General features: G+C 42.8%; 1 protein-coding gene across 1 annotated transcript in view; it reads left to right on the top strand.

Moving 5' to 3' along the window:
- Window positions 1-13,263, top strand: part of HTR2A (5-hydroxytryptamine receptor 2A) — a 76,115-nt gene that overhangs the window by 20,371 nt on the left and 42,481 nt on the right. Inside the window, exon 2 of the mRNA XM_040422022.1 lies at window positions 10,198-10,398. Coding sequence (XP_040277956.1) covers window positions 10,198-10,398 — 201 coding nt within the window. The remainder of the gene's footprint in view (window positions 1-10,197; window positions 10,399-13,263) is intronic.

Genomic DNA, 13,263 nt, shown 5'->3' with positions numbered 1-13,263 from the left:
TACAGCTTTCCGATTCAGCGGGAGGAGCGATGACTTTGACCAGTTGATTCTATAGCCTGATAGTTTACCATAATCCTCTATTACCTCTATGACATACGGGAGAATTTTCCATCCCTGGTCCAGGAACAGAATCACGTCATCGGCATATAAGCTTATTTTATCACTCACTCCCGCCACCCCAAAGCCATCTATACGACTATCTAAGCGAATCCGGGAAGCCAATGGTTCAATAAAAAGAGCGAAGAGGAGAGGAGACAGGGGACAGCCCTGTTGCATCCCTCTCTGCATCATAACGGGGGAAGAACTAATACCGTTGACACTGATATATGCAACTGGATGTGCATATAGCATTTGAGTCATTTCTAGAAACAGATTCCCAAGGCCAAAATGGGACATTGTAGCCCACAAAAAAGACCACTCCATCCTGTCAAACGCCTTTGCGGCGTCTAAGGACAGAATGGAGTGGTCTATACTGCCCCCAACAGACAAATTCAAATAAACCCTATATAGACTCATCTGTATTTGCCGTCCCGGGATAAAGCCCGTCTGATTGGGGTGTACCAGACACGCTATAACCCTCTTCAGACGATTAGCCAATATTTTAGCGAAAATCTTATAGTCCGTATTTAGGAGTGATATGGGTCTATATGACCCCATATCACATGGATCCTTCTCCTTTTTTAAGACCAAGATAATCACTGCCTCTCCAAATGATGGCGGTAAAGAGCCAGCAGCGCGCGATTCATTCAAAACTAACAGCAGGATCGGCAAGAGTGATTTGGCGTGGAATCTATATAATTCAAACGGCAATCCGTCTGGGCCGGGAGCTGAATTATATCTAAGGGAAGAAAGAGTCGCCTCAAGTTCCTCCAAAAGAATAGGAGAATCCAACATCTCTCTATCTTGAGCAGATAACTGGGGGAGCTCTAATTTTTGCAGATATTGATCCATGTCATTACGGCTAAACGAAGACTCAGATTTATAAAGAGTAGAATAATATCTCACAAATTCCTCCCTTATCTCCTCTGCAGATCTCACCCCAGCACCCCGTGAGTTCCTAATTTCCCTTATACTGGTAGCCTCTCTCTGGTTGGCCACCAAACGAGCCAAAAACCTGCCCGTTTTACCAGATTCGCAGAAACGATTCTGGCCTTGGAATAGGAGCTTATGTTGTGCTTTTTTATTGAGGAGCGTCTTAAGCTGTAGATTAGCCTCCTTTTACTGATTGATGCGTTGCTCCGTATGGGAGTCAATAAGTGCGGCACGTAAACACCTTATTGAGTCTGTCAGTTGTTGCTCCCTGCGCCGCACTTCCAATCTAAACCTATTAATTTTGCTGAAATATAAGCCCCTTATATGGGCCTACAAAGAGTCCCACACATAATGAATATGTGTTGAGCCTATATTGAAGCCCCAGAATTCCTGAATATCCTGATCTAAACAGGATTGCTCCCCTATCACATCCAACCAATGCAGATTCAATTTAAAGGTTCTTCCTGTGTTTGGAGCTTCTGAAAACACAACGAGGACTGGGGTGTGATCCGATATTCCATGGGGTTCAAACCTCATTCTCAGGACGCGGCCGCACAAATCCTGACTTGCAAAGGCCAGATCTATACGGGACATTGACCCGTATGACTGGCTAAAACATGAAAAGATTTTTTTATTGCCATAGAGGTGGCGCCAGATATCAACCAGCGCCAGCTCCTGGCACACAGCAGTCAAGGGGGATCCAGTGCGGGCGCGCCCAGATAGCGGAGAGAACCGGTCCAACTCAAAATCAAGTACTGCATTAAAGTCACCTGCCACTAACAATGCACATTGATTTTTTGTGGATATATATTTGGCTAACTGTAAAAAAACGGTTGCTTTAAATGGTGGAGGAATGTAAATAAACGCCAATATGACCTCCTGCCCTTTCCAATACCCATGAAGGAATACATATCTCCCTTCTTTATCAATCATACTATCTAATGGTTGATAGTCCATCCCGGGATGAATATATACGCTGATACCTCTTGCATAAGAAGAGTAGCAAGCGTGGTACTCAAGAGAAGCCCATTTCCTTTTCAGTGTATAGATCTTCTCTAATGTAGCGTGGGTCACCAATAGTACCACAATCGCAGGCAGATGGCGGACCACAAGATCAAATACCACTGTCCTCTTCACTCTGTCTCCCAGCCCCCTCACATTCCAGAATAGAATGTTACACGGCATGTCCAACGAATGAAGATATTTCCGAGTCCCCCATCTTAACAGGGAGGCACGCATATCTACAGAGCGAGCGACGGCAGCCAATCCCTCCCCTAAGCCCACCCCCAAAAAAAAAAACCTACATGGTTGACAAGGCATTTCACAATACCCATCAACCTCTCTCCTTCCACCAAACCTCCCCTCCCGTCATCTCCCCTCATTAACCTCCCTCCTCACCACCTTTCCATAATATTTCATAGGCCCCTTGAATCCAACCATTGCCCCACCTCAGTCTGTGTGGAAAAGAAACGCACAGAATCATTATCAACCACTCTCAGTTTAGCGGGATATAGCATTGAATACTTAATCTTGGCAGCAATCAATCTTTTTTTCACATCAAAAAAAGATCTTCTTTTATTTTGGGTCTCTCGCGAAAAAATCGGGAAAAAACGATATCAGATTACCATTAAATTGTATATCTGTTACTTCTCTTTTACGTCTAAGAACCCAATCCCGATCCTTTGAGCAAACAAATTTTGCCAGGATTGCCCTGGGAGGGGCCCCTGGAGGAGGTTTTTTGAAAGGGATTCTATGGGCCCTTTCCACACAGAAGGTAGATACATCATAATCTGGGTCCAAACTTTCTACCAGCCACTTCTGGATGAAATTCGACGGGTTATCCGGTTCCACCCCTTCTGGGAACCCTACTAACCGCAGGTTATATCTACGAGATCTATCCTCCAATTCCACCACTTTCTTTCTTAACCAGGCGCGGTCTTCATCTACCTCCTCCAGTCTGTTCTTTAATACACCATTCTCTACAGTGACCGAGTTGACTGCAGACTCCAATTCCTTCACCTTTAATCTCAGCTTCATCATTTTGTCTCTTATTATGGTAACGTCCCCTTGTACTACTGCAAGGGAAGAGGCCAGCTCAGCCACCGAGGCACTAGTAGCGTTTACTACTCCCAGTATATCCTGCAGTTTTTTATTAATACCCTCAAACCCTTCACTATGGGAGGAACTAGACTTTGATAGACCCCGTTCTAACTGATCCATGTTGTCTAATCCTGCCTCAGACTGGAGGGCAGATCTCTGTACACCTCCTCTAGTTTTATGTGGGGGTGACTTCAAAAATTTGTCTAATCGGGCCTGTGGGCTCCCCCCTATTCCACCTTTTGGAGAGGTCAGTCCTGCTGATTTACGAAATTTTGGCGGCATTTTTATCTCAGTAAGTGAATTGGAAGTGTGACCACAATTAAATGCCCTGACTCTAAACACAGCTCAGCGCCCCCGGACGCCGAACACCAATATTACCAAGTGCTCATAGAGGAGAAAAATAAATATTAGGTAGATACACACATAAGAGTAAATAGTGGGTAGATGCACATCAGATAACACAAAATAGTTACAGACTAAATTGATACTTCCCCCAAATACCAGGCTAAATACGGTTGCGCGCAATTATATAATAATCATATAGGACAAAAACGATGCGGGGCCACTAACAGGCAAAAATAGAGGTGCCAACAGTTATATGACAAACATATAGACAGTAAATTAGGTAGAGCCACTAAGTGTATGGATAAGTGTTTGTAGTTAGAGTTTGAGGTGTAAGTCCAGTATACTAAGTGCGGCAATAGAATACTCAATGGTTGTAGTTAGAGTTAAAGTATAAGTCCAGTATACTGAGTGCGGCAACAGAACACTCAGTGGTAGCGTCGTTCTTACTAGCCAGTTGGGGCTTCAAAATTATGGCCTTTCCAGCCACTCCGCTAAAATGAGAAAAGCACCCAACTAAGTTCCCCACTAACACCGACAATTATCAGACGGATCGTCCATCCAGGGAGTAAAGAGAAGGGGAGCTTATGGGCCTTGTCGCTTGTTCTGCAAAGAAAAGAAAAAGGAAAGGGGGGATCGTTCCAGTGAGTTCCCAGAATCCAGCTCCAACGTCCAGAAAAAAACAGCCAGCCGGGAGTCCCAGGGCAGTCCAGCAGGAACCACAGATGACCGTAAGAAAAGAGACACACTCCGACCTCACATTGCCCCCCGCCGAGAACACCAGGTCGCTGCCGTCTCCCGACAGTATCTTAGCAGTCAAGGCAGAGCACTATTTTCACCCGCAGAGCACCGACCCCTGGACCTCCACTTCACCCACACAAGCCACAGCCCAGCATCACCAGAGGCTTACCGGCTCCAGAGTCCAGAACTTCCCAGGCAGCGAACAGTGTACGGCAAGGCAGAGGCAAGCCGCCGATCAGGGAAGCATATATCATGCGGCGTACAGCGGGTCACGGCAGACATGCAGCGGGGTCACAGCAGGCAGCGGGCAGCAAGCGGCAAGAGCGGGCAGCAGGCGGCGGGCCACGACGAGCAGCAGGCGGCAGCAGGCGGCAGCAGGCGGCATCAAGACGGTTGCATCAAGGCGTATCACAGTCCCATCTGGACTCGGCTGGCCAGGGCTGATCTGTAGTCGGCGCTCCTGCGAGGTCTACATCCAGGAGCGAGGTAAGGAGGTAGGGAGAGAGAGGAGAGGGCAGCCGGAGGAGGAGCGCGGCACACCTACGTCATGCCGCTACGCATCACACATCTCTCCTCGTTCTAGTGATTGTAGGGGTCTCAGCACTCAGACCCCACCGATCAAAACCTTTGATTAGGCTGGGTTCAGACCTGAGCGTATTTGATATGCGCGTTTAACGCGCGTTTTTGTCGCGCGTTTTTATGCACGTTTTTTGCAATAGTAAACGCGCGTTTGACGCGCGTTTGTGTGATTGACTGCAGTGTCCTATGGCCACAAAGGCGCGTCAAAACGCCCCAAAGAAGCTCAAGAACTTGTTTGAGCGTAGGGCGTTTTTCAGCACGTTCAAACGCGCTGTAAAACGCTCAAGTGAGAACCAGGGCCATAGGGAAGCATTGGTTTTCATGTGTTGAGCGTTTTACAGCGCGTTTGAACGCGCTGTAAAATGCTCAAGTGTGAACCCAGGCTAAGTCGCTATGATATAACAATTTATATATTTTTTTTAAACTGTAGGGGCACTTTAAATTCCTTGGCATAGACACAGATCTAAAGGATCACATGCTTGCTCCATGAAACCACCAGTAGAGGGAGCATCAAAGTTTACTGCATATAACAGTATACAGTAAGCACCCTCTAGTGGCAGGCAGCCAGAAAATGATCTTTTAACTCTAGGGCTATGAAGGGGATTTAGAGGTCTGTGTCTTATCAAGCTAAAAAAAAAAAAAGATTTATTACAGCCTGAAGAATTTATCACCTATCCATTGGAAAGGACTTCAATTGGTATAGCATTTATCACCTATCCAGTGATAACACGATAAATGCTTCAGGCTGGAATACCACTTTAGGAAGTTAATCAGTAGAGATTTAGATTACAAGCAGAAAATGATATTAAAAGGCAAAAATCACTTTAAAGGAGATGTATAGATTATAAAAATGCGGGCAGCACACGTTTGTGTGAATGAGCCCTTACTCTCCCACAGCCAGGTCTTTGTCTTTGTATCGTCTGTTCACTACAGAACAGCTAATAAAAATAAACTTCTGCAGGGAAGAGAGCCATTTTTATCTACTCGTGAGTACAGGGGAAAAAAGTTATTTTTATTGGCTGATCTGCAGGGAACAGAGGATGCAGAGACCTGGCTGTAAGGAGAGGGACTCAGCTTAGTAGATGGATGTGCACATTGCTATACACTTTATTATACACTATTATACACTTTATTATGTAATTAAAGTTAATAACTCTTAACTGGATCATTTTAAGTAGCAAGTAAATGGGATTTTTTTTATATTTTTTATTACATATTGGTGTGAAAGGACCTTTAACCCCTTCACTCCCTGCATGTGGCAAAAGTGCAGAGTTTAAAGATGGCGCTCACTCCTGAGCACAGTGGGCAACATAGTCATCAGGTACCTGCTGTTTTAAACAGCAGAAACCTGGGGTTAGTGTCTGCAATCCGCAATAACACTGATTGCATTGATTTAATCCCTTTAGATGCTGTGGTCTAAGGCTAGGTCTACACGACTACATTTGTAGCGCAACATTTTGTTGCACCAATGTCGCGCAACAATTTTTATAATGGCAGTCTATGGTGTCGCACTGCAACATGCAACATGCTGCGACTGCGACGCAACAGTCGCAGAAAATCCATTCGAGATGGATTTTTCTCCGACTGTTGCGTCGCAGTCGCAGCATGTTGCATGTTGCAGTGCGACACCATAGACTGCCATTATAAAAATTGTTGCGCGACATTGGTGCAACAAAATGTTGCGCTACAAATGTTGCTGTGTAGTTGTGCCCTATCTGTCGCGCGACTTATTGTCGCACGACAAATGTCGTCGTGTAGACCTAGCCTAAAACTGGAAGTGCACACTTCCTGGCCTGGGACATCATCCTCTGGCTCTATAACCACCGGGTGCCTGCTGTTCAAACAGCAGAAACCTGGGGCTAATGTCTGCGATCGGCAATAACGATGATCACAGCCATTTAATCCCTCAGATGCTGTGGTTAAGGGCTCATGCACACGACAGTATTTTGCGTTCAGTATACTGGCCGTTTTTTTTACTTCATTATGCGGTACATATACTGAACCATTCATTTCAATGGTTCAGCAAAAAAAACTGAAGTGTCTGCGTGTGCATTCCGTTTCAGTATTTCCGTATTTCCTTACCGTGAAAAGATAGAACATGTCCTATTCTTGTCCGCAAATCACGGTGCTTGGCTCCATTAAAGTCAATGGGTCTGCAAAAAAACGGAACACATACGGAAATGCATCCGTATGTCTTCCGTATCCGTTCCGTTTTTGCGGAACCATCTATTGAAAATGTTATGCCCAGCCCAATTTTTTTCTATGTAATCACTGTATAATGTATATGGCATACGGAAAAACGGAAAGGAAACGGAAACACAACGGAAACAAAAAACGGAACAACGAATCCGTAAAAAACGGACCGCAAAACACTGAAAAAGCCATACGGTCTAGTGCATGAGCCCAAAATGCGACCACGGCATCTGAGAGCTCTAAAACTGGTATACCTCTTCTGGCCCGGGACACCATCCCCTGGCTGAGATCAGGGAAGGCATTCTGTGATAGCAATAGGCCTAAGCCTGTACAAGGCATCCAGGCCTATTGCTAGCATATTCCAATACCGTCCTGCAGACGGCAGCACTGCATATTCTGTAATAGAAAAAATAATTACAGAATAAAAATGGCAGTCTAATAATTACATGCTATAGTCACCTAGGATGACTTAAATTTTTTAAATTTTTTTTAAAATATTAAAAAATATATAAACATAAAATGTTTTCCCCCAAAATTAAAAATAAATTACCAATGACCACGGCATCTGAGCACTTGAAATACCAGATGTGCACGCTTATGGTAATGCTCCGGCTCCCTGTGTGGCGATCAGAGGAGCCAGAGCGTGTGTGGCAGCCCCTGTCACTCAGAATGACAGGAGGCTGCTGCATGGTAGTTTCCATGGAGACCCTGCCTGTGGCAGGGCTCCATAGAAACACAGTAAAATCATCATAGACTCCGATGCTAATGCATGGAGTCTGTGAGAGAAGCAATCCAATGATTCTTAGTTTTATAGTTTAAAAAAACTATTAAAAAATGTAAAAAAAAAATACACATCATAGATATCGCCCTATGCAAAAATGCCCGTACTATAAAAATATAACAATGTTTATCCCATACGGAAAAAGGCAAAACGCAAAAAGTGTCAAAATGGCTGCTTCGCGGTTGATTGGTTGCTTTTCCTTCCACAAAATTAAATAAAAAGTGATCAGAAAGTTGTACACACCCCCACAATGGTATCAATAAAAAGTATGTGGTGTCGCCAGTTTCATACTGACCTGGAGAATGAAGAGCACAAGTCAGTTTTAATGCCTAGTGAACACCGTAAGAAAAGGGGAAAAAAAACATAAAACTGGCAGAATTGCGTTTTTTACAATTCCAATCCCATTTGGAATTTTTTTTTTCACTTCCCACTACATCCTATGCAATATTAAATGGTGGCATTAGATGGTACATCTTGTCCCACAAATAACAAGCCTTCATACGGCTATGTGAACAGAAAAATAAAAAAGTTATGGCTCCGAGAAAAATCACCTCGTTTAGAAAGAGTTAAAATACAAAATTATTTATCCATGGCTCTGTAGATGCAAAAATAAAACAGTTATGGGGGTTAGAATATGGCGATGCAAAGAAAAAAATATTTTCCAAAGTTTTTTGTTTTTACATATTAAGGCCTCATGCACATGACCGTTTTTGTGGTCCGCATCCGAGCCGCATTTTTTTGTGGCTCGGGTGCGGACCCATTCACTTCAATGGGGCTGCAAAAGATGCGGACAGCACTCCGTGTGCTGTCCGCATCCATTGCACCGTTCCGTGGTCTCGGAAAAAAAATATAGGATGTCCTATTCTTGTCCGTTTTGCAGACAAGAATAGGCATTTCTACAATGGGCCGCCCGTTACGTTCCGCAAATTGCGGAAGGCACACGGGCGGCTTCTGTTTTTTGTGGATCCGCGGTCTGTCCGTGCCCCCGCACAGCAAAAAAAATAGACCATGTTCTATTTTTTTGCGGTGCGGACAGATCACGGACCCATTCAAGTTCAATGGGTCTCGATCCGTCCCGGCCGCAAATTGGGGTCCCCAATGCACGGAACGGCCGAACAACGGCCGCGTGCATGAGGCCTAAATTGCACACTGATATTGCGTTAGCCATTTGAGTGAAGACTCTTTATTTCTATGTAATATTGGATTAAATAAATTCTACACTATAAGATGTATATAGAGGATCTTACCCAATTTATATTGTCATGTAGTAAAATATCTATTAGCCTTGTATATTTATTATGTATTGTATATTATATAAATAGTCAATATAGGAAAATGTTTAGTATATATTTATCGTATTCTTCATCTAATAAGTGGGGTAAAAATGGTGGTGTGTCTTATCAAGCGAATGCTAATTTGGGTTTTCATTATGGAAGCGCTGATTAGTACACAGAAGGTGCAGGGAATGGTGAGTATAATGCTGGTATTATTCACTTCTCCTGTCCATGGTCTTCTCGGGCTGCTGCCCTGTGTCCTGACAGCATATAGCTTCAGGACATAGCTTCAGGACGATGACCTGATGCTGTGCAACGTCAGGTCACAGGGCAGCGCTGCTGGGAGAGCGTGCTGGATCTCCTGAGTGGCAGCACTGTCCAGAGCAGGAGAGATAAGTTGTTTTATTTCAATTTTGTCTGATCTGAGGTCTGATGAAGATTGAGGGTCTGATTTGGGGGTCTGATTTGAGGTCTGATAAAGATTGAGGGTCTAATGAAGATTGGGGGACTGATCTGAGGTCTGATAAAGATTGAGGGTCTAATGAAGATTGGGGGTCTGGTCTGAGGTTTGATGAAGATTGGGGTGTGCAAAGATTAGGGATCTGATGAAGATTATGGGTCTGATCTGAGGTCTGATGAAAAATATTTATTTTCCTCCTAGTTGTGTATTATATAAAAATATGGTATATATTATCCATTGTATAACTTTTTTTTATAGTCAATGTATTGAAATATTTAGTACGGTATATATTTATATATTATTTATTGTATATTATGTATTGCGTTAATATAGCAAAATATACATGATTTATATTGTATAACTATAATATATAAGGCTTGGCTTCCAATAAATATTTGTTTAGATTCGGGGTCTGATAAAGATTAGGGGTCTGATCTGAGGTCTGATGAAAAATATATTTTTTTCCTCCTCCTAGTTGATTATTATACAAAAAATACAGTATATATTATCCATTGTATAACTTTTTTTATAGTCAATGTATTGAAATATTTAGTATTTATTTATATATTTATTTTATATTATTTATTTAGTTAATACAGCAAAATATACATTCTAATAAATATTTGTTTTACTTTAAATGTAGTAGTACATTTTATACCAATATTTTAAAAATATTACCTTTTATTATCTTCTAGATTATGAATGGCCTTTACATAGGAAACTTTGTCCTGTTTGGATATATTTGGATGTACTTTTCTCCACTGCTTCTATAATGCACCTCTGTGCAATTTCTCTGGATCGGTATATTGCAATACGAAATCCTATCCATCACAGCCGCTTCAACTCAAGAACCAAGGCTTTCACTAAAATAATTGCAGTATGGACTATATCTGTGGGTAAGTACATCAATATTTCAGGCATAGGAAGCTAATTATAAAGACAAACTGTGACAGAATAACAACCACCTAACAGATACCGAAAGCTGACAAATTGCCAGTTGTAGAGCACTTCTTTTTATTAACATTCTTAATACTTCGCCTTTATTGCGCCATAAAGAAATGAAGAACTGAACTAGCCATTCTACTTGTAATAGTAAAGCTGTGATTCATTAGTAACTGCCATCACTTAATCACTGAGTGTACAAAAATTTAGGCCAAAAAGTTATGCTTGTATACACAGAATATAGTATAACTTTAATCCCCCCAAAAAAACATTTAATGGCCTAGATTAAGTGAATAACAGTGTTAAATTAGGGGTGTTTGTATGCAGCATAAAGAATGTACCTAGTTAGAAGCGATTCTATGAAATGCCAGAAAAATGCACCTCATTAAAAGGGTTGTCCACAAAACATATTCAAAATTTTTCAAACCAGTACCTGGATGGGAATACTTTTATAACTGCATGTAATAAAAAAAAAGTTGCATCTCTAAATGTATCTCTGTACCTCTATAGCACCACCTGCTATTTTTTCTTTACCTTATTTCTTTGTTCACCTCAGTTTTATTTCCGAGGTAGTCGCACATGCTCAGATTCATCCTTCAGCTGCACCAGCTGTATTTACTGTTAGAAGCTGTGACGGATACTTGGAAAGAGCTGCAGCAGAAAGTGCACACTGTCACGAGGTGTGAACCCACTGTGCCACGTGTCCTACCTCCTCTAAGGGCATTGTCTAAGTGAACCCTTCGATCTTCACACTACCCCTGATGGTGGGGATAGACTTTCCCAAGGGGAACACCAGGTCACTACCTCTTGAGGAGGGTAGCCACACGAGGCAGCTGGTCCAGGCAGACCAGGAGGTACCTGAGAAAGGTACCAGAGGTACAGGCATTGTCAATAGGCTGAGTCGGTACCAGGAGCAACAGTGCAGGACCGAAGAATGAGGCAGAGGTGAAATCAGACATGCAATAGGTCAGGGCAGGCGGCACAGGTACAGGTCAGGCAATCCGGGTCGGCAACAGGAGAGTCAAGGCAAGCAGGCAGGGATCAAACAGGTAGAAGAGTCCAGGAACACGAGTACGAGTCAGGAACACAGGCGGATATCAGGAACCTTAGCAGGACACAAGGACCTTGACACTGAGGCATCTGGGAAGGGGGCTGAGCCACTTATATACAGTGGGATGCGAAAGTTTGGGCAACCTTGTTAATCATCATGATTTTCCTGTATAAATCGTTGGTTGTTACGATAAAAAATGTCAGTTAAATATATCATATAGGAGACACACACAGTGATATTTGAGAAGTGAAATGAAGTTTATTGGATTTACAGAAAGTGTGCTATAATTGTTTAAACAAAATTAGGCAGGTGCATAAATTTGGGCACTGTTGTCATTTTATTGATTCCAAAACCTTTAGAACTAATTATTGGAACTCAAATTGGCTTGGTAAGCTCAGTGACCCCCGACCTACATACACAGGTGAATCCAATTATGAGAAAGAGTATTTAAGGGGGTCATTTGTAAGTTTCCCTCCTCTTTTTATTTTCTCTGAAGAGTAGCAACATGGGGATCTCAAAACAACTCTCAAATAACCTGAAGACAAAGATTGTTCCCCATCATGGTTTAGGGGAAGGATACAGAAAGCTGTCTCAGAGATTTCAGCTGTCTGTTTCCACAGTTAGGAACATATTGAGGAAATGGAAGACCACAGGCTCAGTTCAAGTTAAGGCTCGAAGTGGCAGACCAAGAAAAATCTCGGATAGACAGAAGCGACGAATGGTGAGAACAGTCAGAGTCAACCCACAGACCAGCACCAAAGACCTACAACATCATCTTGCTGCAGATGGAGTCACTGTGCATCGTTCAACCATTCGGCGCACTTTACACAAGGAGATGCTGTATGTGAGAGTGATGCAGAGGAAGCCTTTTCGCCGTCCACAGCACAAAAAGTGCCGCTTGAGGTGGGCTAAAGCACATTTGGACAAGCCAGCTTCATTTTGGAATAAGGTGCTGTGGACTGATGAAACTAAAACTGAGTTATTTGGCCATAACAAGGGGCGTTATGCATGGAGGAAAAAGAATACGGCATTCCAAGAAAAACACCTGCTACTTACAGTAAAATATGGTGGTGGTTCCATCATGCTGTGCGGCTGTGTGGCCAGTGCAGGGACTGGGAATCTTGTCAAAGTTGAGGGACGCATGGATTCCACTCAGTATCAGCAGATTCTGGAGACCAATGTCCAGGAATCAGTGACAAAGCTGAAGCTGCGCCGGGGCTGGATCTTTCAACAAGACAACGACCCTAAACACTGCTCAAAATCCACTAAGGCATTTATACAGAGGAACAAGTACAACGTTCTGGAATGGCCATCTCAGTCCCCAGATCGGAATATAATTGAAAATCTGTGGTGTGACTTAAAGAGAGCTGTCCATGCTCGGAAGCCATCAAACCTGAATGAACTAAAGATGTTTTGTAAAGAGGAATGGTCCAAAATACCTTCAACCAGAATCCAGACTCTCATTGGAACCTACAGGAAGCGTTTAGAGGCTGTAATTTCTGCAAAAGGAGGATCTACCTAATATTGATCTAATTTCTTTTTTGCGGTGCCCAAATTTATGCACCTGCCTAATTTTGTTTAAACAATTATAGCACACTTTCTGTAAATCCAATAAACTTCATTTCACTTCTCAAATATCACTGTGTGTGTCTCCTATATGATATATTTAACTGACATTTTTTATCGTAACAACCAACGATTTATACAGGAAAATCATGACGATTAACAAGGTTGCCCAAACTTTCGCATCCCACTGTATGTGCAGGAT

The sequence above is a fragment of the Bufo bufo genome, chromosome 3 (genome assembly GCF_905171765.1).
Source record: "Bufo bufo chromosome 3, aBufBuf1.1, whole genome shotgun sequence".
Lineage (NCBI taxonomy): Eukaryota > Metazoa > Chordata > Amphibia > Anura > Bufonidae > Bufo > Bufo bufo.
Note: the sequence above shows the minus strand (reverse complement) of the source record. Positions and strands in the feature narration are given on the sequence as shown.